Source organism: Leptodactylus fuscus, chromosome 11, assembly GCF_031893055.1.
Source record: "Leptodactylus fuscus isolate aLepFus1 chromosome 11, aLepFus1.hap2, whole genome shotgun sequence".
NCBI lineage: Eukaryota > Metazoa > Chordata > Amphibia > Anura > Leptodactylidae > Leptodactylus > Leptodactylus fuscus.
The window spans coordinates 61,350,438-61,377,811 of NC_134275.1; the positions used below are offsets into that span (position 1 = coordinate 61,350,438).

Sequence of the window (27,374 nt, forward strand, 5' to 3'; positions counted from 1 at the left end):
CATCAGATTGCTACATCTGATGTAGCAGTGCCGAGTGTGCATCAGATGTGTAGTTGAGCAAAACTGACTCAGCACGGCTAAGTCTGCATTCGCATAGGAATGCATTGGCCAGCCTTCGGCCAATCAGCGCTGGCTCTGCCGGAGGAGGCGGAGTCTAAGGTCGGACCTGAATGGAGACTGGTGTGGAGCGATCTTAGACTCGGCCTCCTCCAGCAGAGCCAGCGCTGATTGGCCGAATTCCGTACTCTGGCCAATCAGCACTGGCTAATGCATTGTATTGGCGTGATGAAGCAGTGCTGAATGTGTGTGCTTAGCACACACATTCAGCTCTACTTCATCGGGCTAATAGAATGCATTGGCCAATCAGCGCTGGCCAATGCATTCTATTAGCGTGAACTGAGTTTGCACAGGGGTTCTAGTGCACCCTCGGCTCTGCTACATCAGATTGCTACATCTGATGTAGCAGTGCCGAGTGTGCATCAGATGTGTAGTTGAGCAAAACTGACTCAGCACTGCTAAGTCTGCATTCGCATAGGAATGCATTGGCCAGCCTTCGGCCAATCAGCGCTGGCTCTGCCGGAGGAGGCGGAGTCTAAGGTCGGACCTGAATGGAGACTGGTGTGGAGCGATCTTAGACTCCGCCTCCTCCAGCAGAGCCAGCGCTGATTGGTCGAGTTCCGTACTCTGGCCAATCAGCGCTGGCCAATGCATTCTATTAGCTTGATGAAGCAGAGTGTGCACAAGGGTTCAAGCGCACCCTCGGCTCTGATGTAGCAGAGCTGAGGGTGCACAAGGGTTCAAGTGCACCCTCGGCTCTCCTACATCAGAGCCGAGGGTGCGCTTGAACCCTTGTGCAGCCTCGGCTCTGATGTAGCAGAGCCGAGGGTGCGCTTGAACCCTTGTGCACACTCTGCTTCATCAAGCTAATAGAATGCATTGGCCAGCACTGATTGGCCAGAGTACGGAATTCGGCCAATCAGCGCTGGCCAATGCATCCCTATGGGAAAAAGTTTATCTCACAAAAATCACAATTACACACCCGATAGAGCCCCAAAAAGTTATTTTTAATAACATTCCCCCCTAAATAAAGGTTATCCCTAGCTATCCCTGCCTGTACAGCTATCCCTGTCTCATAGTCACAAAGTTCACATTCTCATATGACCCGGATTTGAAATCCACTATTCGTCTAAAATGGAGGTCACCTGATTTCGGCAGCCAATGACTTTTTCCAATTTTTTTCAATGCCCCCGGTGTCGTAGTTCCTGTCCCACCTCCCCTGCGCTGTTATTGGTGCAAAAAAGGCGCCAGGGAAGGTGGGAGGGGAATCGAATTTTGGCGCACTTTACCACGCGGTGTTCGATTCGATTCGAACATGGCGAACACCCTGATATCCGATCGAACATGTGTTCGATAGAACACTGTTCGCTCATCTCTACTAAAGATCTAAAATTTCAACAAATTTTCTAAAATGTAAAATTATCAAATTTCATATTACAAAAGTTCCCTATTTCTTCTATTTCTATAGGTCATCTAAGGCACAACTGTACTATTAAAAGTGAATGCAAATAAGAAAACGCAATTACTTCTTAATAGTGTGTATAAAACCCTATAAAGTGAGAAAGTAAAAATTTGTTTCACAAAGTATTTTTATCATTTTTATTTACGGTATGTTATTTACTTGTAGTAATTCATTGACTATTCCATATGGAAAAATAAATAAAAAAGCGCTTGTGGTCCCCACGAATGGAAACCTAATTTGTGTAAAACAGCAGTTACAAGCTATAGTGGTGTCCACTAAGTTTCCACCTAAGGCCGCGTTCAGACGTCAGAATCCGCGTCAGAATGTGGCTCAAAAAATTGCCTCCCGTTGAAATCAATGGGAGCCGGTCATTTCCTTTATCCCCGAGCGAAAAGAAGTGACCTGCCCTTTCTTCAGCAGCTGATTAGGCGTGGACGTCCGCCTCGCGACACCTCCCTCCTGATTCATTTGAGCCTAATCCGGAGCAGAATGCCGCGACTGGATGCCGGGGTACTGTATGAACTGCATCGGCATCCAATCGCGGCTAGCCGTTTTTGGACCGTAATCTGAGGCGGCCTCCGTGTCAAATTCCGGTCCAAAAATCTCACGTGTGAACTTACCCTAAAATATGTGGAAAAATGCTGAGAGAAAAGTATTGGGGTAATGTAGGCAGTCTATGTAGTGCAGTACGGTGCCTCTATGTGAGACCCAAATACCCCTAGATGTAAATTTTGTACATAATATATAATACAACATTGCACCCATTTTGGAAAAGACTCCCCAGTTTCAATGCTCCATAATGAGTTGGACCTTGATTTATTGGGGTAATTACCTATAGGTGGCATTAAAGAATCATTTGTCATCCTAATTTACATACAAATGATTGGTCTGAGCGGTCACATAAGCCTCAAGGCTTCCAAGGCCACTTTTCCAGCACATAATGGAGCACCATGGACAGGTGAGTAGGCTTATCTTTTAAATTCGTCCTGGATGCCCCATGGGTTGCCCCAAATCCTAGACAGCCCCTTTAAGACTGTTAACAACTATACCCCACCGGGAAGGCGTGACACGGTTGGTCAGTGGTTAGCACTGCAGCCTTGCAGCATTACAGTCCCGGGTTCAAATCCTGCCAGGAACAACATCTGCAAGGAGTTTGTATGTTCTCCCCGTGTGGTTTTCCTCCCATGCTCCAAAGATAGGGAAAAATGTACATTGTGAGTCCTATATGGGGCTCACAATCTACATATCTACATTTATTAAAAAAAAAGAAAAAACTATACCCCACCGAAAAAATTCTTTTTTCTACAAATTGATCGAGCCCATGAAAAATTTAAATTAATGTAAAGCACTAGCAGCACACAGCGCTACACTATGGGTCTATAGATTTCCATGGGAGTTGTATTATGGATCTACTATAACACACATAAATAATACGGCCATATGCCTAAAACTTTTTTTTTTTTTAGAATACTGATGTTCTAATTATAACATTTTTTGGATGAGCTTTTTCACGGCTTCTTTCACTTCTTGATTCCGTAGAGTGTAGATAATGGGATTCAGTAGAGGAGTCACTAAAGACGGGATGATAGAGATTATTTTATTTAAGTGCACTAAGTCGCCCGTGGTTGGCCGGATAAACATGAAGATCGTTGTACCATAGAATAGAATAACAACCATTAAGTGGGAGGCACATGTAGAAAACGCCTTATGTCTTCTAGAAGATGAGAAAGTCATTGTTGTCTGAATGATACAAATATAAGACAAGGAAATGATCAGAAGACAGCCGAAAATGATAAAACAAGCAAAGATGAAAAATAACATTTCAACTTCTGATATATTGGAGCAGGACAACCGGATCAGAGGGGCAAAATCACAATAATAATGGTCAATTTCATTGTTCGAGCAGAATGAAAGGTTTGAGACCTGCAAACATGGGACCAATACTGTAATGAAAGCCAAAAACCAGCATCCCAACAGCAGTTTGACACAAGTGTCGGGATTCATGATAAGCGTGTACCTTAAAGGTTTGCAGATGGCGATATATCGATCAAGAGCCATGATGGCTAGGAGGAAGTTCTCCACTACACCAAAGGAAAAATGGAAAAAAAACTGGGTTATACAACCAGCTGGAGATATAGATTGCTTCTTCATCAGCAGAGCCCATAGTAGTCTAGGAACGGTAACTGTAGGATACCAGATCTCCAAGAAAGAGAGTCCACTGATAAAGAAGTACATGGGCTTGTGAAGACGTTGCTCAACCCTAACTATGACAATGATGAAGACGTTAGTAGTAATGGTGACAATATAAACAATCAATATAATAGTGAAGAGGTAATGCCCCATTGTACCATAGTTGGAAAATCCAACCAGAATGAATTCGGTGATGGTAGTTTTGTTGTATCTATACTTGTACATGATAATCTGAAATGGATGGTGGATTCTTCCGCAACAGATCCAAAGATCGATCCACTTTTGTGTATGTAATGACATGAAATAAATCTTCAGACTCTTTGCAGACTTATCAGACAAGCAGATATGTTGACCAAATTTTTCACATTTTTGCAAAGTAAAGTTGGACTGTTTGATATGTATAGTCTCTATAGTAATGAAACTGCTAGTCATATGTATGGAGAGGGTTTACGGAACCTAAATGGGTAGAAAAAGGAAACTGATAAACATTCAGAAAAATTGGAAAGGTCTAAATCAAAGGCGTAACTTGAGGGGGTGCACTGGGTAAAGTCACACCGGGGCCCAGGAGCCTTAGGGGACCCATAAGCACTGCCATTAGTATTGAGATTGCAGATTCCATCTGGCCCATAAGTCAAGGAGACCCACAGATTACCCTAACCACACTAAGGTGGATTAAACTCCTTAGCACCCGTAACCATCACTATCAAGAATTCACTGTAAGGATGAGGTAGGGGGCCTACAAAAAAGATTGCACCGGGACCCACAAACTTTAGTTACACCACTGGTCTAAATACTAGAAGAGAGGAAATAGTTTACAGGGGCTGTTCAGGAGAATATTATTAATGACCTATCCCTAAGATCCCTAAGATATATGTAGCAGATCAGTGGGTGTCTAATATATGCACCCCCACAATAAGCTGTCTGTAGTGGCCATAGTGTTCTAGGTAGGATGTCAAGTCATACCCGTGCTGATCTGCAAGGCTCGGTCATCAGTAGTGTTCCAATGGAAAACTCTTATAAGAAAAAATGGGGTCAGACAACACAAAGAAGAAGGACTGTGATGGCAAGGAATTTTTGGAATTATGTTACCAAACACTTATAGATCATGTTGTGAAGAAAATTCCATGCATCAAATAACTTGGTAAAATCGGGTGTAGCAATACAGAAGGTGCCTAAAAGGAGGTGCACAAAGTCAATGGACTGCTTGAAGAAAATAGACAAAAAATTGTATTTTTTTCAATGAACTACAATAGCTTGCCAGTATGAACCTAGTTATGTTCCTTACCATAATGTTATTTTTGGTGGCTCACAAGGGTACGACTGAAATGCATACACAATAAGGAATAACACTGTGCTTCCGCTATTAATACTAGACGTCTTGTTCCTTTGCTATTTCTTGGGATTCATCTAAAGATAATTATTCCCTCCCTGCTGCAAAGTAATAAGCACTTTGGGAATGGAGAAAAATCAAGTACAATTTAGAAGTAAACTAACCTCATTTAGAAGGAAAGTATTTTAAGATTCTCTCTATGTATATAATACCAAAAACTAAATACATGGACAAAACTATTACTAGACCATGTTGACCACTGCATTTGGAATGATCCTCTTGAAGAGGCAGATCCAAGGACAATGTTTAGCTTTGCAAAATGAATGTGGGTCTTTGTCGTGCATTTGGTTTGATGCTGACTAAAGTGAAGTGCGAAGTCTAAGGGACCCTCCTGGTCTTCATCCCCAACAAGGAAGTTTGGGCTGCATGCTAATATGCCTAGGTTACTGTCTTTAGATTACTAGAGACAGTATCCAAGACTAAGATGCACTCATACAATTTCCATTTATGTACATACACCGGCTTAGAAGTGGGCCTTCCTCCACAATATAGTCCTAGAAGAGCAGGTATAGCAACAGTTCAGTTATCGATATGACAACATAATATATTAGAGCTTTTTGATCCTTACAGTAGATGAATCTTTCACAAATAAAGTATGGGTCCTTACTCAATGTCCCTACTACTAATTCAGGTAACAGGTCCCACAACAATTCTTCTCCCTTGACTAACATAAGCTTATTCTTGTGCTATTTTTTATACAGTACATATGGTATATTTATCACTTATTTTTTCCCTATGTGTGGTGCTCTCACTCACTTTTTGACCTGACTTGTTCATATTCACATGGGCCCAGCTGTGTATTGTGTGCATAGTTCTTATTAAATGTTATTATATTAGAGTCAATAATCAGAGTTATGGATTGTCCATCCATTTGCCAATGTTTTTCTTTTATACCCAAAACAATATTATGCTCTTGGATCCAGGGAAGGTGAGTGAAGACAACAAATGGCTATACTCACCTCTCCTAGGCATCTGGCAGCCCCAGGATAACGTAACACTCCTTCTGACCGCATGGTCACCCCAGAATATAATATCATTCATGGCCCTGGGGGGGGGGGGGGTATGTAAAAATGGACACGTATTTGTACCCATATAACCAAGTCCGCTTACTTACTTGTACAGCATGTGTTTTGGATTTTAAAAGTCTAATAATATATAAAAAATACAAATTGAGAGATTTTAGGAATGAACTTTGATCTGATAGAAGTGGGCTGTATAAAAAGAAATCCTTCAAAAGACATGTCGATTGTTAATAGGGATAGACAAAGATTGTTTGCCAACTATGGATTCCACAAGGACTATGTCCAGACTATGTTGAGAACAGATTGGTGTCATCTCACATTATCTAAGGAAATTTATGAAATTGTGGGTGCCAGGCCAAGTGCGTTTGTAACAAGAACACCTAATATGAAAGACATGCTTGTGAGAAATGGAGTCAAGTGTACGGTTCACTCCCAATCGACATGACTAGGAGAACAACTCATGGCAATGTTCCGATGTGGATGTAGGAGAACGACTCATGACAATGTTCCGATGTGGATGTTAAAATGTGTAAATATGTGAAAATAGAAACTTCTTAGATTCTTTAGCCAAGTAAAATTTTGGTGGGTTGCTAGTAACATCTGGCTCCATATTTTATTCATAAACATAAAAAAAAAAATTGTCCGGTTTCTCTTTCATGGCCATTTATCAATTATCCCCTTCCCGACATGTGCCGTAATAGTACGGCGCATGTCGGGTCTGTAACTATGGCCATAGCCGCCGGGTGTCTACTGCTTTAAGCAATAGACAACCGGCTCTAATGCCTCCGATCGGTCCCCGGACCGATCGGAGGCATTAACCCCTCCGGGGCCGCGGTCAAAGGCGCTGGAGGCGCCATTTTCCCGGTGGCGCATGGGCGCCGCCATTTTGCCCGGGATCGCCGGCTCCTGGAGCATGCTCCAGGACCGACGTCATGTTGCCATGACAGCCGGGAGCCTGTACAAGGCTCCCAGGCTGGTCTGCAAATTGTCTCTTTTGCAGGCTGGTCTATGCATTAGCATTGTAATGCATTGCATTAGTGATCAGATCCCCTGGGGTTCAACACCCCTAGGGGGTCTAATAAATGCAAAAAAAAAATTACAAAAAAAGTAAAAAAAAATATAAAAAAATATAAAAAGTATTAAAAGTTCAAATCACCCCCCTTTCCCTAGAACATATATAAAAGTAGTTAAAAACTGTGAAACATATACATGTTAGGTATCCCCGTGTCCGAAATCGCCCGCTCTACAAATCTATAAAAATATTTTTCCTGTTCGGTAAACGCCGTAGCGGGAAAAATAGTCAAAAGTGCCAAACCACCGTTTTTTCACTGTTTTGATTCTGATAAAAATTTGAATAAAAAGTGATCAAAGCAATAACATTTCCCGAAAATGGTAGAACTAAAAAGTACACCCGGCCCTGCAAAAAAAGACGCCCTATGCATCCCCGTACGTATAAAAAAGTTACGGCCGTTGGAATATAGCGACTTTTAGAAAAAAAATTTTTTAACACAGTTTTGGAATTTTTTTAAGGGGTCAAAATGTAAATAAAACCATATAAATTTGGTATCCCTGGAACCGTACCGAAACACAGAATATAGGGGACAGGTCATTTTGGTTGCACAGTGAACGCCGTAAAACCGAAACCCATAAGAAAGTCGCAGAAATGCATTTTTTCTTCAAATCCACCCCATTCTGAATTTTTTTCCTGCTTCCCAGTACATTATATAGAATAATTAATGGTGGCATCATGAAGAAAAATTTGTCCCGCAAAAATTAAGACCTCATATGGCTCTGGAAGCGGAGAAATAAAAAAGTTATGGGGTTTAGAAGGAGGGGAGTCAAAAACGAAAAACGAAATTCAAAAAATGCCATCGGCGGGAAGGGGTTATAGAGGGATGAGGAGATAGTAACAAGGTTCTCTTACAGACTGAATTTATCATGTTTATGTAGATTTATAATTTGAGAACACCATCTCTCCGGGGTTAAATAATAAACTCAATATTGGTTGCTTATTAATCTTTGGTAGCTTAACATGGAAAAGTATTGGATGTCCAGGCATTTAGTACTCTGTTTTCATTTGAAGAGTTGCCCCTTTGATATAGGCAAAAGTATTAAAATTGAAATAATCAGAGATGGGTGAAACTTTCAGGATTCATTTTCATTCAGGTTTGGGTAGCTTGGGTCTGAGATTTGTTTCAGGTCAAACAAATTTGGAATGAACCACACTGTAAATTAGCTTAGAACATAATGTAGAACACTGTCAGGGCTCCTAGGAACCTATCTATAAAACATAGTGTATGACACTGTCAGGGATCCTAGGAACCTATCTATAAAACGTAGTGTAGAACTCTGTGAGGGCTCCTAGGAACCTATCTATAAAACATAGTGTATAACACTGTCAGGATTCCTATAAACCTATCTATAAAACATAGTGTATTTTTTTTATTGTCAGGGCTCCTAGGAACCTCTCTATAAATCATAGTGTATGACACTGTCAGGACTCCTAGGAACCTATCTATAAAACATAGTGTATGACAATGTCAGGGCTTCTAAGAACCTATCTATAAAACATAGTGTAGAACACTGTCAGGGCTCCTAGGAACCTATCTATAAAACATAGTGTAGAATACTAATACTCTTAGGGCTTCTAGCCATGCACCTATCATAGGTTCTAGCCCCTTCTCCAGCGACACAACATAAGAGTCACCAAAGTAAAAATGACTATAATGGAAAGAGAAAACTATTTAAAACATTTATTTAGTAGCACTTTGTGTTATTAAAAAAAATATTAAAATTAAAAATGTAAATAATGAGACATTTCGCCCCCTCTTTTTTTATTTAACATTTTCTAGGATATTAAAGTAAACATGGAAAAAACAAAAATAACATAAAAGTAAAGTCTATATATCTCTAAAAAAGGGGGGAAAAATTCTAGCCATAAAAACCACATGTTAAAAATATACTGATAGGCAAATTGGCTTCCTGTAAAACAGGGGCAAAATTGTCCCTCCCTCACCTCTTGGAATCCCCATGATAATATTGTGGGGTCCAAGGGGTTGCTATGCCACATAGGGAGCTTATGTACACTGTACAGCAATACTATGTATTGAGGTACATTGCACTGGGGTCAGAGATCCCAAGTTCAAGTCCCCTTATGGGACAGGCAAAAAGTTAAAAAAAAGTTTAATAAGTTAAAAATAAAAAATAAACAAATAATATAAAGATAAAAAATCCCACCTTTACATTTAAAAAACACATTATGTAAAAATAAAATAGACAAACATGTCAGGAATCACCAGGTGCATATAAGCTTTCACTACCAAAATATAGAGTTATTAATCTATATTATGGTGAACCCCGAAAGAAAAAAAAGCAATGCGCAAAATTGTAAATATTGTCACCTCGCTTTCCCCTAAAAATAGCAATAAAAAGTGATCAAAAAGCCCTTATAGATCTACATCAACTAAACAGTTAAAAGTTATAGCAGAGCTTAGAACATAGTTATGTGGACAGAAACAAAAAGTTATGAATTTTGGAAGGTGGGGAATGAAAATAGGAAAAAAGTAATGAGCCATGCACCTGTGTGTTTATCACATGATCATAGACTGTATATCACATGACCATGGACTGTATATCACATGACCATGGACCGTATATCACATGACTGTGGACTGTATATTGCATGACCATGGACTGTATATATCACATGACCGTGGACTGTATATCACATGACCATGGACTGTATATCACATGACCATGGACTGTATATCACATGACCATGGACTGTATATCACATGACCGTGGACTGTATATTGCATGACCGTGGACTGTATATCACATGACCATAGACTGTATATCACATGACCGTGGACTGTATATCGCATGACCATGGACTGTATATATCACATGATCGTGGACTGTATATCACATGACCATGGACCGTATATCACATGACTGTGGACTGTATATTGCATGACCATGGACTGTATATCACATGACCATGGACTGTATATATCACATGACCGTGGACTGTAGATCACATGACTGTGGACTGTAGATTACATGACCATGGACTGTAGATCACATGACCATGAGCTGATTTTTATTCACTGGGAGTAAGCAGAATGAACGACAGCAAGCAGAGATCTAGAAAACCTTGAGGAATTGATACAGAAAGTATATTGGAAAATTGTGCAAATTTTTTATTCTGCAAATAGTAACATTTGTCTTTCAATATTGGTCTGAAAGTGGAGAACCCCTTTAACTCTTAATTTCAATTTGGCTATCCAGGCTACTCCTTATTAAGAACTATCTGATGTCCAAATTAATTTCTGAAAGATTTGTACTGTAAAATTTCCTAAAAGTACTATCAACCATTAAAAAACCCATAACTAGTAACAATACTAATATCATCCCTGCCCTAAGTTGACTCAAGAGCCACCAAATAAAAAGGGAGAGGGCATCACATATGTCAACAAGAATGAAACTAACATCAAAACAAAAGGTAAAAAAAGGGGGAACAAGCCAAACAACGTGGACAAGACGCTCAAGATAACAAGGTGGGAAAGGGAATAAAGGGGGAGTGATCACACCTGAGACACAAGCAAGCAAAGAGGAAAAAAAATTACAAGGCAAACAGCACCATGCCAATACTCAAGATGTGAGAAGAAAAAAATAGTGGAAAATAGAGGGGACAGAAGAAATAATATTAATTAAGTCAATCCATTTCTTATTTGGTCATCGTTCTGACCCTAATCTCATGGTGTGCGAATACTGATACCATGACCAAGTGGCATTAAACAATTTATGTCTATATAATTAAATGGACTCCATTTTCTCCAAATTGATGCAGACCAATGGCTTCCATGATTGTGTTATATTGTATCGGCCAAAAAGCATAAAGAGATCCATCTCTGAAATGACGCCACACCAAAGTAAGTCCCTACTGCCACATACAGTATACTAATTAGCATTAAACACGAGTTAATTAGGTTAGAAGCCCTCACCAAGAAAAGGTGCATATTTGGACCATCAAATATGGAGGAGTAAGCCCTCACTTCTATTACACCTCAAGCAAAGGTTAGATGTCCATGGGTACATGTAGGAGAGCCTCTGGGAACCAAATATCAACACATGAAGACCATATATACTGCCTCTGTGAGGGAGACATTAATAGTCAAAGCCTGCTTGCACAGGTGTCCATCTTTTTCTCGCTGCTGGCTCATAATTATTGCGTCTCTCCTCTACTGGACCTCAGCATTCCATGCGTTCTCTTGGTTATACTGTGTTTATACAAGAGCCAATATGAAGAAGCACAGGTGCAGCCGGAGGGAAGAATAGTAGTGTGAACAAATTATGGGCCAAGGCGTGTGTCCCAGACTACTTTAGTTTACCTGTAGTCACAGATCTCAGAATTGTCTCTATGGCACTTACTTGATATTAGACAAGGAGCGAGTACTAATTATAAAAAGTAGTAGGTGATCATTACCTATCGGTGCGTTCTTACATGTCCCTTCTGAGCTCCTGATTGGACAGTTGCTTTAAATATGAAATGTAAATAATAGCATAATCAAAAGTGACCTGTTCTCCAACCTTGCCTTTTGACTCAGACCTTTAGACAATTTGTGGACTGCAACAGCAACACTACATAAATATCAGAACTACAATACATTCTCTCACCCCTTCAAATGGAAAAGAACCATTTTCAGAGCCGTTTTCTTCATGGCTTCTATCACTTCATGATTCCGCAAAGTATAGATTATGGGATTCAGGAGAGGAGTGACTATGGATGGAATGATAGAAACTATTTTATTCAAATGCAAGAGGCCACCAGTATTGGGTCGTACAAACATGAAGATAATGGTCCCATAAAATAGTAAAACAACTATCAGGTGTGATACAAAGGTTGAAAATGCTTTTCTTCTCCCGCTCGCTGTTGGTAACATCATTGTTGTTCGGATTATACATACATACGACACAATGATTAAGAAAAAACAGCCCAAGATTATAAACAAGCTAAGACAGAAAAACAGTCTCTCGATGCTTAATGTCTCAGAGCAAGAGAGCTTGAGCAACGGAGCAAGATCACAATAGTAATGGTCAATTTCATTCCCACCGCAAAAGGTCAGGCTTGAAATCTGTAGACATGGGACAACCACAGCCGCGAAGCCACCAACCCAGGATCCAATGATGAGTACAGTGCAGACCCTGGGACTCATAATGAGTAAATAGCGCAGCGGGTAGCAGATGGCCACATACCGGTCATACGCCATTGCAGTCAGGAGAAAGATTTCTGTTGCGCCGAGAGAAAAATGAAAATAAAACTGCGTCATACAGCCAGCTGCAGAAATGGACTCTTCTCTAGTTTTCAGAGACCAGAGGAGTCTAGGAACAGTGACCGAAGGATACCAGATCTCTAGAAATGAGAGTCCGCCAATAAAGAAGTACATGGGCTTGTGTAGACGTCGCTCAGTTTTCACAATGATGATAATGAATATATTGGCTGATATGGTGACAATGTAAATGATACATATTATAATGAAGAGGTAGAGTCCAGTCTCCTTCAATAGAGAAAACCCCACAAGCAGAAATTCGGTTACAATCGTCTCATTATTCTGTTTTATTGCCATCCTTTTGAGCTTAAGAAAAAGAAAACAGTTTAATGATAGAATAATGTAAATTATTTCCCTATTCGATAGGACATAGTAAGGCGATGTCCTATAGAAAACATCTGACACATTTGATAGTGATACATAGACTTTAAGGTGACACCACATGTGACTCCAGACTACGGAGCATTGAACTTGCCCTGTCCCAGTTCTATCCTAGCTGATAGATTTGCATTTACCTTCACAACAAATGTTTGCCCAGGAAGGTTAGGCTCAGTGCCCTCATCCGATATGTCTCAATGACAATGCCACAGAGTATTCTTTGATACGTTTCCTTGATCTGTATCTGTTATGGGAGTTTTGCTTCACTATAAATAGGTTACTGGAAATTCCCATTGGCTGCTTTCATACCAGGGAATAGACTCATTTGTGTTCTTTTAAAAGAAAAGTTTCTTAACTCTGAAAATATTTCTTACGTCTTCCGATATCTCTGAGGACTTGCAGCTGCACAAAGTTTCAGATAATTTTTAAAAAACTTTTCAAGCACAAGATTCTCAGATAATACAAATAGCAGCACGTGAGCCATTCAATGCAACTAGACAAGGACTGGTACATTATTTTAATCCCTTAAAGTGAATATGAAATATGATTTCTGATGCCCTGTCGGAGAGCAGGGTCTGATAGAGAAAAACTAATCTCCATAACACTACATCATTTGGAGCAGGATTTCTGAGTTAATAGGAGAGTTGTCAGGTGCTGGACCGGAGTCTCCGCTGTGATGCACAGAGGCTGCCGGCCCACTCCACTATCTGCCCTCAATAGTCTGAGGGGGTTGCCAGTCTCCTCCTGGGAACAGAACCCGGACTTCCGGGGTCAGGCGGTGAGCCAGAAGCTATATAGGCCTGATTCTGGCTCCAGCTCGCCGCTTGTTATTCAGATTCCCTGGTATCAGCTCAACCTACGTTCCTGTTTTCCCCTGACCTGGTTTCCTGCCTCCTACTGTGTATCTGCTATTGGCCTCCTTTATATGACCCTGTTTGCCTTACAGACCTCCTCTCCTTGACCTCTGACTCTGTACCACGTGACCTACTGTGTATAACTCGGCTTGCCTAAAGACCTCCTCTAGTTGACCTGAGACTCTGTACCACGTGACCTCCTGTGTATAATCCAGCTTGCCTAAAGACCTCCTCTAGTTGACCTGAGACTCTGTACCACGTGACCTCCTGTGTACAACCCTGCTTGCCTTCTAGATCTCCTCTCCTTAACCTGTGACTCGGTACCATGTGACCTCCTGTGTATAACCCGGACTGCCTGAAGACCACCTCTCCTTGTCCTCCCACTCTGAACTACGTGACCTGCAGTGTATAACCCGGCCTGCCTGAAGACCGCCTCTTCTTGTCCTGTGGCTCTGTACCTCGTGATTTCCAGTGTATGACCTGGCTTCTCTGATTACCCATTAACTTCATCCTTCCGTAGCACGTGACCTCCAGTGTATGACCCTGCTTGTCTGGCTACATCTTCTCATCCCTGGAAACCATGTGACCTCCTGACTACCGATCCGGCCTGTGCGACTACTCTGCGGTGCTTCAGCCATCTCCTGGCAATCTTCTGTTACTTCACTCAACTCTGCTGACCAGCCTCTTTTGTTTCTTCACCCACCTAGGTGAGTAGTTTTCGTGTTTTTTGGTCATGCAGTAACTTGGAGTGCGCTCTGCTTGTGACGCCCTCTACAGTTCTGGGTCCCAGAATTTACCAGTCTATCTCCACCATCAGGAGCTTGGCCGATGACCTCTGGGACCTGGTTCTGCTTGGCGTTGGATGCTCAGTGCTGTTTTGCTTCGCTGTGCATAGGAGTCTAGTTGTCTGGGACTAACTGTCCGTTCGGTACTGTATTTGGTTCCTAACAAGAATAAATCTTGACAGGACTCCTAGGAGAGACAGTGAGAGTCCTGCATCAGAATCTGCATACAGAAGGCCATCACTGTGTGGGCAGAATTTTAGCATCGAAAAGTTGCAAAATAGGATTTTGTAACTTTTTCTGTTTACCTGCACAAAGATTTTGTGACATTTTATGTTTTTACTTTTCTTATTCCACAAAAGGAAGGGTCGGAAAGTGGATATGGTTGAATTCAAGTTTTTTTGTTTACAGCGCAAAAATTGTCACAACTATTCCTGGATAATAATACTGTTGCACTTGAAGAAGGTGATTCCTGTTCCCAAAAAGTGTTGTGCTTTCGTTTTAACAATAAAGAGGCTTGATTTCTATCATGAGTGACCTGGGATTCCACCATTCATAAGAGCACAGATCATTCATTTTTGGGGGTCTTCATGCCCCTGCCTTCCTGTATGGCTCCAGAATTGAAACCTGTTAAGAGGTCCTGTATAGGAGTATGTGCACTACATAGGACGTAGGAAGCAGCAAAGTTCTGGGTAGATTTGTTCACTTTGGGAACCTACAGTGGAAAGTGTAATGGGTTCCGGCATCTTCCTGATTTTTCCTGGGCATGGGATGACGATAGATATTGTCCTTTCTATATAACCAATGACTTCATTCAGAGTTGGAGACTGAGCACATCCATTTTTAATTTAGTCTTTTTCTATGTAGTAACTTCAATTTCACAATCCATGGAAAACATTCACTTTCATGGCTGTTTTCTTCATGGCTTCTATAACTTCATGATTCCGTAGAGTATAGATTATGGGATTAAGAAGAGGAGTCACTACAGATGGGATGAGAGAAACTTTTTTATTCAAGTGCAATAGGCTCCCGGTACTGGGTCGGACGAACATGAAGATAATGGGACCATAAAAAAGTAATACAACCATCAGGTGGGATGCAAAGGTTGAAAATGCTTTCCTTCTCCCGCTCGCTGTTGGAAACATCATTGTTGTTCGGATTATACATATGTAAGACAAAATAATTAATAGAAAACAGCCTAAAATAATGAACAAGGTGAAACAGAAAAACAATTTTTCGACACTTGAAGTCTCAGAGCAAGAGAGCTTGAGTAATGGACCAAGATCACAATAGTAATGGTCGATTTCATTTCCATCACAAAATGAAAGGCTTGAAATCTGTAGACATGGGACAAGAATTGCTGTAAAGCCACCAACCCAACATCCAGTGATGAGTACAGTGCAGACATTAGGACTCATAATGAGTAAATAGCGCAGCGGATAGCAGATAGCCACATACCGGTCATACGCCATTACTGTCAGGAGAAAAATTTCTGTTGCGCCAAGAGAAAAATGGAAATAAAACTGCGTCATACAGCCGGCTGCAGAAATGGACTCTTCTCTAGTTTTCAGAGACCAGAGGAGTCTTGGAACAGTGACCGAAGGATACCAGATCTCTAGAAATGAGAGTCCTCCAATAAAGAAGTACATGGGCTTGTGTAGACATCGCTCAGTTTTTATAACAAGAATAATGAATACATTGGCTGATATGGTGACAATGTAAATAATAGAGATTAGAACAAATAGGTAGAATCCGGTTTCTTTCAATGTAGAAAACCCCAAAAGCAGAAATTCACTTACAGCGGTCTCATTTCTTATCTTCATTGTCCACACATTAAGCTGAATAGGAAGCAAAATGTTTCGAGTTTTGTCCTAGAATAAAGATAGATAATAGATAATCCTTTAATAGCCCCACAGTGGGGAAATTTCAGTATGTTACAGTAGCATAGTAATACAGATACAGGATAATAAAACAGTAATATATTACAGAAGTAGACACACATATACTGAGAAAAAGACAATATACCAGGAGTCTGTAGCAGCTAAGTAGTAGAGGAAAGAAGGAAGACTTCAGGGTCACTTAGTTCTCTGTGCGGAGTGATCTTCACTTGGTCTGATGTACAGTAGATTATGTAGCCTGATCGTGGTTGGGAGGAATGAGCTACGATAGAGCTCCTTCTAACACTTGGGGTGAAGCCAAGTGCCGTCGTGGAGCTCACCACGGACAGTATCCTTCTGTCACCCACCACCTGTACTGGACCAGGAGGCTCCCCAGGACAGAGCTGCCCCTTCTGATCAGCCTGTCAAGTCTGTTTCTGCCCCTGGTTGATATACTGGTCCCCCAGCAGGCTACACTGAAAAAGATGGCTTAAGCAACCACAGAGTTGAAAAAGGCCTTAAGAAGTGCCCCCTGGACTCTGAAGGCCCTCAGCCTCCTGAGCAGGTAGAGCCTGCTGTGACCCTTTCTCTGCAGTGCATCCAGGTGATCAGCCCAGTCCAGTTTATTATTGAGGAGCACACCCAGGTACTTATAGATCTAGACTATCTCAATGAAAATTCCTTGGATCTCCACCAGGATCAGAGTAATTCTCCATTTACTAAAGTCCACCACCATCTCAAAGTACAAGTAACATAACATTATAAATTAAGCTTTCTACAAAAGCTATCAGGACTATGGTTGGCTGAACCTCATGGGGTTCATCATGGGATTTGCTTGGCAGATTAGTTTTGGGTCAAACAAGTTCGGTCCTAACCAGGACTTCTGTTATTATACTCTGGGTTCTCTTCAAGGACTAGAGATTAATAATCAGAGGCTGGGGAAGGTCAATAACCTTAACAGTCTCATTCACCTCTCCTGGGCTCCATTGCAGTATCCAGTGCCACTTTCTGTTCTCTTCTGGCCTCTTCTATCTTCTTGAATAATGTCAGTGGCCCTGATTAACCACACAGGTCTGTGATTGGGCTTCAGTTATGGGGAACACTAATATAATGAAATTTAGACAATTAGGTGCATGAACAGACCCCAGGGTAGTATAATAGTGGTTTGTGGATGGTGAATCCCAAAAACATTTAGTTGTGCAGAACCAGAAATTTTTTGGAAAATTCATAAAAAACCTAATCATAATTCATAAATGGGTGGCCCCACAAAGGACGTCACCTATTCACAGAACCTTCTGTTCCTCCTCCCTGTAAGACAGATGTGAGGAGTTTGATGGGGCAGTGGTCATACATTCAATGTTTATGGGATGGACAAAAACAGCCGTGCATTGTATTTAACTGTTTCTGTCATCCCCACAGACCTACTACAGTGAGGAGAAATTTATGCCTTGGGACCTCTGTTTTAATGATTATTGGGGCCCTATGTGGTGAGGTGGCAAATGCCCTTCAAAAGACCCATTTAAGGCTGTTCCAGAACAAATAACCATATGTTAAGTACAAAACCAATGGTGTAATCTTACAGTAGCCATATGTAGTGGTCTGACACTGGCCCCTGACACTAGTTATGGCTACTTGGAATTTAATAAGGTTGTTTTTGTACCTATAACCTTTACTTTATATCTCTTGTGCACATTGATGTATCTACTAACACAATGGAAAATCTATAACAATCAAATAATTTCCTATATCTGATGTGATAGAACAAGTTCTGAACATAAAACTTCATCCATAGAAGTTTCTTATCTATTAAAAACCCAACAAATAATACCATGAAATGTTTCTTATTATTGTTGGATTCACCTCTCTAGTAGGAATTCTCATTGTTCTGCACAACGTAGCGTCGCTTCTGGGCTCAAACTCTAACTCCTTTAGTAGACAACATGGAGATTCCGATAACTCAAGTAGATAGTAGAAAAAGTACGATACCATCATATGGTTGCCCTCAAATCCAAAGCTGTAAAGTCGTCATCCGGCCTTCTAAAATGGACAGGTCATTAATATTACATGCTTATGGGTGTGACTTTCGGCAAACCCTGACTATCAGCTATTTGTAGGGACCGGGTTACTTGTTCCAGAGCTGCAGCCTTTACAATGTGTACATCAGGTTACAACTGCAGAAAACCATAAGACAGAAAGTAGAGCGCCAGGCGCTACATAGAGTACCAATAGACATTCATGGAAACACTTATAGGCTCACAACCATCATGGCAAGTGGTAGATAAATGACGTGGCGTAGGGTAAGTTCTATTATTTGTTCACCCTTTCTTCACTATTTGGAGGTTTATCTCATCTACACCTCTACATATCTCATTCATAGCTCCTTATACTTTATTTACTGCTCTTCACATATTATCCATAGCTCTTTCTATTTTATCTGCACCCTTTGTATCTCATGTAAAACTCTTCATATCTCATGTACAGCTACTTAGATTTTATTGCAAATCTTCATATCTCATCTATAGCTCTTTCCATTTTATCTACAGCTCTTTGTATCCCATCTACAGGTCTTGATAGGTAACCTACACCTCTACACATCTCATCTATAGATCCTCCTATCTCGTCTGCATCTTTTCATATCTCATTTACAGATTCTTCATAACTCATTTACAGCTTTTTATATATTATATACAGTTCTTTATGTTTTACCTACAGCTTTTGTATCTCATCTTCAGCTCTTCATACACATAACTCAGATTTGTAGATTTCTGTGAATGTTGTATGACATCGTGCTTAACTAGATATAGAAATGAATTCTCAGATTTTGCTTGGACTATCCTTTCATATTCTGATTTATTGATAGACTAACATATATAGTTATCAATGGTTACATCACTTCATGGATTCATGACATTTAGGAATTATTTTCGCATTTAAACCATGGCAATAAATGCTTTTAAATCTGAAATGTATGTGAATATATCACCCTACTGTGTGTGATACATGATAGACAGACAGACAGACAGACAGATAATAGCAGGACCTGCTGCCTTGGACATGGGGGTGTCCAAAAGTAGGTCACAGAGAGAGTGTCACCCGTCCTGTTACATGAAGACCAACTACTCAAAGTGTCCGACTTTGTGGAACTCCCGCCTGTATCCGGGCTTCAAATTCGTCCTCATTCCGATAGTCACTTTCCGGCACCAAGGCCTCCTCCGGGGCTATCTGACGACCGGTTCCACGGCGGCCATTCTGGCAGGGGAGCGTTGGGGGACCCTCCAGGCCAACCCGAGGTGCACCGCCGCCAACATGACGCCGCCGCTCACCAGAGGGAGAGCTCGCCCTGGAGGAAAGCCCTCGGCGCTCGTTTTTTTTTTCAAAGTGCCTAAGGAAGTGGAGATTCTCTCTGAAGGCGCCCGTCGCCTCTCCCTGGGATGGCAGCACCGGCACCGACACTGCATCCTACCTGGGAGCCCTGCACCGTCCGAGGCTTGTCTCGCAACCGGGGCACCCTCGCATCTCACGCTCCCCACCGCGGGGATCCAAGTCCGTCGGCGTGATAGCGGACAGATAGATAGATAATAGATAGATAGATAAATAATAGATAGATAAATAGATAGATACATGATAGATAGATAAATAGACAGACAGATAGATAGATAATAGATAGATAGATAGATAGATAGATAGATAGATAGATAGATAGATAGAAAGACAGATAGATAGATAGATAGATAGATAGATAGATAGATAGATAATAGATAGATAGATACATGATAGATAAATAGATAGATGATAGATAGGTAGATAGATAGATAGATAGATAGATAGATAGATAGATAGATAGGAGATAGATAGATAGATAGATAGATAGATAGATAATAGATAGATAGATAGATAGATAGATCGATAGATAAATAGATAGGAGATTAGATAGATAGATAAATAGATAAATAGATAGGAGATTAGATAGATAGATAGATAGATAGGAGATAGATAGATATTGCCTCTTGTACCTACCATACATATAGACAGATCATCTTCTATGTTCTTCATACTGCTTGTGGTGTCCTATAGGAATATGTGTCTCAGTATAAATAGATAATTTTACCTATACTTTAACAATAAAAAAAATAAATAATTCAGTAAATACCAAATTCCCATTAGCTTTGTTCAATCCAGGGAATAGTCGTGTTTAGGTTCATTTGCGCAGAAGAAATTCTTGAGAAAACTTTTCTGAAAAGAGAAAATAAGAGATCACAGTGGACTTTCAGATGCAAAAAAGTTTTAGATATATGTAAGTTTTTCAAAGACTTCTTGAGTATGAATTTCTTAGCCCATATATTAGTGGCTGTGATATCCATAAGACCCAAGTTTTCAATAAAACACAAAATATCCCTAGATTTTTATGATTTCAATATGCTCACCTCCTGCTATGTGTTTTTTTTCTTTCTTCATCTTTTGTCTTCCTTCAGCTTTTTATGGAATTACTCACTAGACATTCACTCTACTTCCTTCCCCTCTCTTCTTCTCTCTACTCCCCTCTCTAAACCTCTTGCACCTTCTTTTTCTCCTGTTCTCTCTAATCCTCTTCCACCTTTTCCTCTTCCCCTCTCTAATCCTCTTCCACCTTTTCCTCTCCCCCTCTCTAATCCTCTTCCACCTTTTCCTCTCCCCCTCTCTAATCCTCTTCCACCTTTTCCTCTTCCCCTCACTAATCCTCTTCCACCTTTTCCTCTTCCCCTCTCTAATCCTCTTCCACCTTTTCCTCTCCCCCTCTCTAATCCTCTTCCACCTTTTCCTCTCCCCCTCTCTAATCCTCTTCCACCTTTTCCTCTTCCCCTCACTAATCCTCTTCCACCTTTTCCTCTTCCCCTCTCTAATCCTCTTCCACCTTTTCCTCTCCCCCTCTCTAATCCTCTTCCACCTTTTCCTCTCCCCCTCTCTAATCCTCTTCCACCTTTTCCTCTTCCCCTCTCTAATCCTCTTCCACCTTTTCCTCTCCCCCTCTCTAATCCTCTTCCACCTTTTCCTCTTCCCCTCACTAATCCTCTTCCACCTTTTCCTCTTCCCCTCACTAATCCTCTTCCACCTTTTCCTCTTCCCCTCACTAATCCTCTTCCACCTTTTCCTCTTCCCCTCACTAATCCTCTTCCACCTTTTCCTCTTCCCCTCACTAATCCTCTTCCACCTTTTCCTCTTCCCCTCTCTAATCCTCTTGCACCTTCTTTTTCTCCTGTCCTCTCTAATCCTCTTTCACCTTTTCCTCTTCCTCTCTCTAATCATCGTCCACCTTTTCCTCCCTTCTTTCTCTACCCTTAAGCCATTGCTCGGGGTTCTTGACCCTTTTGTTACCTGGGTACAACGTTGTACTTGTTATGACTTTCATACAATACAGTTTTGTGCATGTTTTTTTTATTTTTACTGAAAATCAATAAAGCATAGCCACTGGGTTTCAATCGTATTGTACGGTAGAGACCCAGAACTAATGGCCATGATCAGAGTTAACTTGAGCTTGTAGTAATAGCCCCTCAAAGTAAAAAAAAAAATAAAAATCCCTCTTCTGATCCAGGACGACTCTCACATAGTCAAATCGTAGGAGATTTCCTGTTCCTATGACAGCTGGGAGCCTAAAGCACCGAAAGTTCCAGAGACTGCCATACAGTTGTACGTTATTTTGAAGGTCTATTACGACATGTTATGTCCTTTGTTTGTCCATTTTCATGGATCCCTTCATACACCATCATTTATAGGTGATCTGTGAAAATGGCCGCCCCGCGGTGCAACATGGCTGTGAAAAATAGACATTTTTCATGGCCGTTTTACACCTCGGTTGTGTGAATGTATAAGGACTCATCCAATTTTTTCTTTGGATACAAACATAATAAACAATACTTACATTTGTAAGACTTAACAAGGATCAGAAGACAATGGTGAAACGATCACAGAAATGATGATCATATTACAATATCACTTTCTGCATTGTGGGGAAGTTAGTTCGGTAAAAGCAGTGGTGCGGACCCAAACAGTCAAGACAGGGACACAAAATATGAAGCAAAAAAAATGGTTTATTTAAAAAAAAAAACAGGAATATAAATAAACCTTAACTTCAGGCAAATGAGCAAAACAAAATACAGCCTTAACTTCAGGCAAAATAAAAGAAAAAACCTGCTCATCTGAGCCACTAGCTAAACAGAACTAATAACCTAACTATACATGTGGCTTACTAACAGCCACACAAACAAAACAGGAGTAATATAGTCTCACCAGACATAGGGTTACAGGACAGAACCACACACCTCCTTCACCTCATGGAACTGTCCTGCAATGCAGGATCTGCAGCCTTTTCTGGCTCAGTAATGAGTCCAGCATCTACACCTGGACTGAGGTCTACTTCAGATCTTCTCTGGACCACACATATGTCAGAAACCTGGGGCTGATATATCTGGACTCCAGCACTCTGCCTGTCACCTTCTCACAATAGATATAGATGAAACATGAAGATCTTATAACAGAATTATATTCACCATCTTTACCATCAGTAATAGTACGCATCTAGGAAAACTATAGGCACTAGATGTTCAAAAGCGCCAGTTTTTGCAAAAACTAGCACAATTCCTTTACTGTTCTAGTACAGATTGATGTAGATTGTATAAAACCTCCAAATGGTGAAGAAAGATTCTACAAATAATAGAACTTCCTACCCCACTTCATTTATCTTCTGATGGTGCACTTGCCATGAAAAAAGTGAGCCTATAAGTGTTTTCAGGAATGTCTATTGCCATACAGTAACAGATCTACTCTATGTAGCGCCTGGCGCTCTTCTTTCTACTTTTGGTTTTCTGCAGCTGCAACCTGATGTAGACATTGTAAAGGCTGCAGCTCTGGAACAAGTAACCCGGTCCCTACAAATAGCTGATACGGTTTACCAAACGTCTCACCCATAAGCATGTAATATTAATGACCTGTCCATTTTAGAAGGCTGGATAACTATTTTACAGCTTTGGATTTGAGGGCAACCATATGATGGTATCGTACTTTTTCTTCTATCTACTTGAGTTATCAGAATCTCCATGTTGTCTACTAAAGGAGTTAGAGTTTGAGCCCAGAATTGACGCTACATTTTGCAGAACAATAAGAATTCCTACTAGAGCGGTGAATCCAACAATAATAAGAAACGTTTCATGGTATTATTTGTTGGGTTTTTAATAGATGGGAAACTTCTAAGGCTGAAGTTTTATGTGCAGAACTTGAACAATGTTCCTTTGGTCTGTCAGATCAGATATAGGAAATCATTTGATTGTTATAGATTTTCCATTGTGTTGGTAGATACATGAATGGGCACAAGAGATGTAAAGTAAAGTTTACAGGTACAAAAGCACCTTATTAGATTCCAAGTAGCCATAACTAGTGTCAGGGGACAGTGTCAGACCACTACATATGGCTACTGTAAGATTACACCATTGGTTTTGTACTTAACATATGGTTATTTGTTCTGGAACAGCCTTAAATGGGTCTTTTGAAGGGCATTTGCCACCTCACCACATAGGGCCCCAATAATCATTAAAACAGAGGTCCCAAGGCATAAATTTCTCCTCACTGTAGTAGGTCTGTGGGGATGACAGAAACAGTTAAATACAATGCACGGCTGTTTTTGTCCATCCCATAAACATTGAATGTATGACCACTGCCCCATCAAACTCCTCACATCTGTCTTACAGGGAGGAGGAACAGAAGGTTCTGTGAATAGGTGACGTCCTTTGTGGGGCCACCCATTTATGAATTATGATTAGGTTTTTTATGAATTTTCCAAAAAGATTACACCATTGGTTTTGTACTAAATGTACGGTTATTTGTTCTGGAACAGTCTTTAATGGGTTGCTCTTAGAAGGACATTTACCACCTAGCCACATGGGATCCCAATAAGCATTAAAACAGAGGTCCCAAGCCATCCATTTCTCCGCACTGTAGTAGGTCTGTGGGGATGACAGAAACAGTTAAATACAATGCAAGTCTGTTTTTGTCCATCCCATAGACATTGAATGTATGACCACTGCCCCATCAAACTCCTCACATCAGTCCTACAGGGAGGAGGAACAGAAGGTTCTGTGAATAAGTGACATCCTTTGTGGGACCACCCATTTAAACTAACTATACATCTGGATTACTTCGAGCCACACTGACAAAATAGGCACAATATTGTCTCACCAGAGAACTCTCTCCAGCGCTACCTCCATCTTTGTCAGGAAATTCCTCTTCATCCTCTTCTTCCAGCGCAGATCTCAGACTTCTAAGCCTCGGGCAGGGCAGACTGCGCATGCCCACACGCCATGAGAAAATGGCCGCTTACAATACAGGGTAAGCGGCCATTTTCTCGTGGCCTGGGGGCATGCGCAGTCTGCCCTGCCCGAGGCCTAGAAGTCAGAGACCTGCAGCGGAAGAAGAGGATGAAGAGGACGATCCTGACAAAGATGTAGGCGGTGCTGGAGAGAGTTCTCTGGCAGGATTGGGGATGCCCCCAGTGCTGTTTGAGCGTTGGGGCCCGCCTCCAGTGCTGCAAGAGAACTAATTTGCATACCAACAAGAACTGGGATTCCTACAGAACGGCGCGGAGAAGACAACGAAAGGTAGGAGACAAATAACCTTTCTTAAGGCTATTCCGACGTGTTACTAAGAAAAAAATCTGTTTGTATGATAGGATCCCTTTAAGTTAATAAAAAAAATACCAAAATACACCTATATGTTCTTAAGCCTAAGGAAAATAATGCACTGGTGAACACATAACTTCTGTACAATAGATTAATAGAATAATTCTAAATAACAAATATATAAGGAAAAGAAATGGATCACCGGAGTTTAGACATTTGCTTTATTACACATCATTTTATTAACAATAGCATTATATTTTATGCCTTCCCCGACTTGCCGGCCATTATTCTTTGACCTAATTTTATCACAGCTTCCTTTACTTCTTGGTTCCTTAAAGTATAGATGATGGGATTCAGAAGAGGGGTCACTATGGAAGGGACAACAGAGACGACCTTATTAAAGTGAAGGAAGTTTCCTTTGGCTGGCCTCATAAACATGAAAATAATTGTACCATAAAAGAGAATAACCACAAACAAATGGGAGGAAAATGTAGAAAATCCCTTTCGCCTCCCCGAAGCAGTAGGACACTTAATGATTGTCCGGGTGATACACATGTAGGATATGACAGTAAGAAGGAGACAACTCACAGATACGAAACATATGGTATAAAAAAAACCATTTTCTGCCACCGTTGTATCAGAACAGGAGAGTCGTAGTAATGGGGCAAAATCACAATAATAGTGATCAATTTTATTACTCTCACAAAACAATAAAGTTGACATCCATGAGCATGGGCCAATCACGACCAGAAAGCCGCAAACCCATGACCCTACTATGAGTACAGCACAAGTATTGGGGCTCATGATGAGTAAATACCGCAGAGGATTACATATGGCCACATACCTATCATACGCCATTACTGTCAGGAGAAACATTTCGGTGGCACCAAGAGAAAAATGGAAATAAAATTGTGCCATGCAACCAGCGAAGGAAATTGACCTCTTCTTTGTTTTAAGAGCCCATATTAATCTGGGTACGGTGACTGATGGGTACCAAAGCTCAAGGAAGGAGAGACAACTGATGAAGAAGTACATGGGCTTGTGAAGACGTTTCTCAGCTATTACTATGACAATGATCAAGACATTGGTCACAATGGTGGCCGTATATACCGCCGATATAAGAAGGAAGAGACAATATCTTGTCCTCTCTGGAACAGAAAATCCAATTAGAATAAATTTGGTTACATCTGTCTGGTTATTCTGACGGTTCATCACCATGTCAATCTACAAAAATAAACATAAATTAGAACAATTATATGCCATATAGTTACAAGATCGCCCCCGTCACCCCCGTCACCCCTCAGAACCCACAGCCATAGTTTCAATAGGGACTACAATGTACTGCATGCATATACTACGTATCGCAGTACATTGTACAGGGGATCTGAGATCCTAGCTTCAACTCCCCTTCTGAAACATGTAAGAAGTAAAAAAAAATACACAAAAAAATAAACTTACGAAAAAAAACACTTTTATATCTTACCACTTCTGGACTGCCCATTGGGTTTTTATGTCTGGATAGTGGTTGTCTTTTTCTGTAAGGGCTCGTTCACACAGAGTTAACACGCACGGATTCTGACACGTATACACGTGTCAGAGTGTGAGAGCTCAAAGCAGATCCCATTCATTTCAATGTGTCAGCTTATGGGCATATCATTTTGCGCCCGCAAAATTACACTCATTATACGAAAGAAAAAAAAAAGCCATTGAACTCAATGGCTTACTACATTCTACACGTGTATTTTTACACGTGTAATTTGTGGCAAAATGTGCGGAGCGTTATCTGTGTGAAGGCTAAAAGCCTCCCATTTATTTCAATGTGTAGCTCCCGTAAGCCGGAATGAATGGGATCTGTTTTGAGCACTCGCACGTGTATACGTGTCAGAATGCATGCGCGTTAACTCCATGTGAACGGGCCCTAAGGGTATACTAGTATGTCCTTGCAGGGTTAGCTGCACAAAATCGTGAAGTTGTAGAAGTTGGCGTCCACCTGTTACTACTGCCAAAACCAGTGGCATAACTAGGAATGGCAGGGCGAACTTTTGACATGCCCCCCCCCCTTCCTGACCAACGCCGAAGACCTTGACTGACCGACCCCCCCCCTCCCATGCCGCATTCCTGCGTGCTCTATTATGTCCCTCAGTGGCCCCTGCACACAGTATTACACCCCATTGTGGCCCCTGCACACGAGATTATGCCTCATAATGAACACCCATGAACAATTATTATACTGTGGGGTATTTTCAGACCACAGAGTATAATAATCGGAGACCGAGGGGAGATACAGACATAAAAAAAAAGTTACTTACCTGTCTCCGGCTCCGCTGCAGTCTTTGGTTGTGTTTGCCATCTTTAATAACGCACGGATGTCACATGACATTTCAT

General features: G+C 41.0%; 4 protein-coding genes across 4 annotated transcripts; all 4 read right to left on the reverse strand.

The window, feature by feature from the left end:
• Window positions 1-3,001: 3,001 nt before the first annotated feature.
• On the reverse strand, window positions 3,002-3,934 carry LOC142185473 (olfactory receptor 6F1-like). Its single transcript, XM_075260903.1, has one exon. The coding sequence runs from the start codon at window positions 3,932-3,934 to the stop codon at window positions 3,002-3,004; it is 933 nt and encodes a 310-aa protein (XP_075117004.1).
• A 7,862-nt stretch (window positions 3,935-11,796) lies between these two features.
• On the reverse strand, window positions 11,797-12,750 carry LOC142185474 (olfactory receptor 6F1-like). Its single transcript, XM_075260904.1, has one exon. It carries the CDS (start codon window positions 12,748-12,750, stop codon window positions 11,797-11,799), a length of 954 nt encoding a protein of 317 aa, XP_075117005.1.
• Window positions 12,751-15,345: 2,595 nt separating this feature from the next.
• LOC142185475 (olfactory receptor 6F1-like) lies at window positions 15,346-16,290 on the reverse strand. The gene has a single exon (XM_075260906.1). The coding sequence runs from the start codon at window positions 16,288-16,290 to the stop codon at window positions 15,346-15,348; it is 945 nt and encodes a 314-aa protein (XP_075117007.1).
• Window positions 16,291-25,247: 8,957 nt separating this feature from the next.
• Window positions 25,248-26,207, reverse strand: LOC142185476 (olfactory receptor 6B1-like). The gene has a single exon (XM_075260907.1). The coding sequence runs from the start codon at window positions 26,205-26,207 to the stop codon at window positions 25,248-25,250; it is 960 nt and encodes a 319-aa protein (XP_075117008.1).
• Window positions 26,208-27,374: the final 1,167 nt, after the last annotated feature.

What these genes read in the sequence shown, in the direction of transcription:
- LOC142185476 (XM_075260907.1), bottom strand. Translation starts at nt 26,207, where the DNA reads ATGGTGATGAACCGTCAGAATAACCAGACAGATGTAACCAAATTTATT.
- LOC142185473 (XM_075260903.1), bottom strand. Translation starts at nt 3,934, where the DNA reads ATGTACAAGTATAGATACAACAAAACTACCATCACCGAATTCATTCTG.
- LOC142185475 (XM_075260906.1), bottom strand. Translation starts at nt 16,290, where the DNA reads ATGAAGATAAGAAATGAGACCGCTGTAAGTGAATTTCTGCTTTTGGGG.
- LOC142185474 (XM_075260904.1), bottom strand. Translation starts at nt 12,750, where the DNA reads ATGGCAATAAAACAGAATAATGAGACGATTGTAACCGAATTTCTGCTT.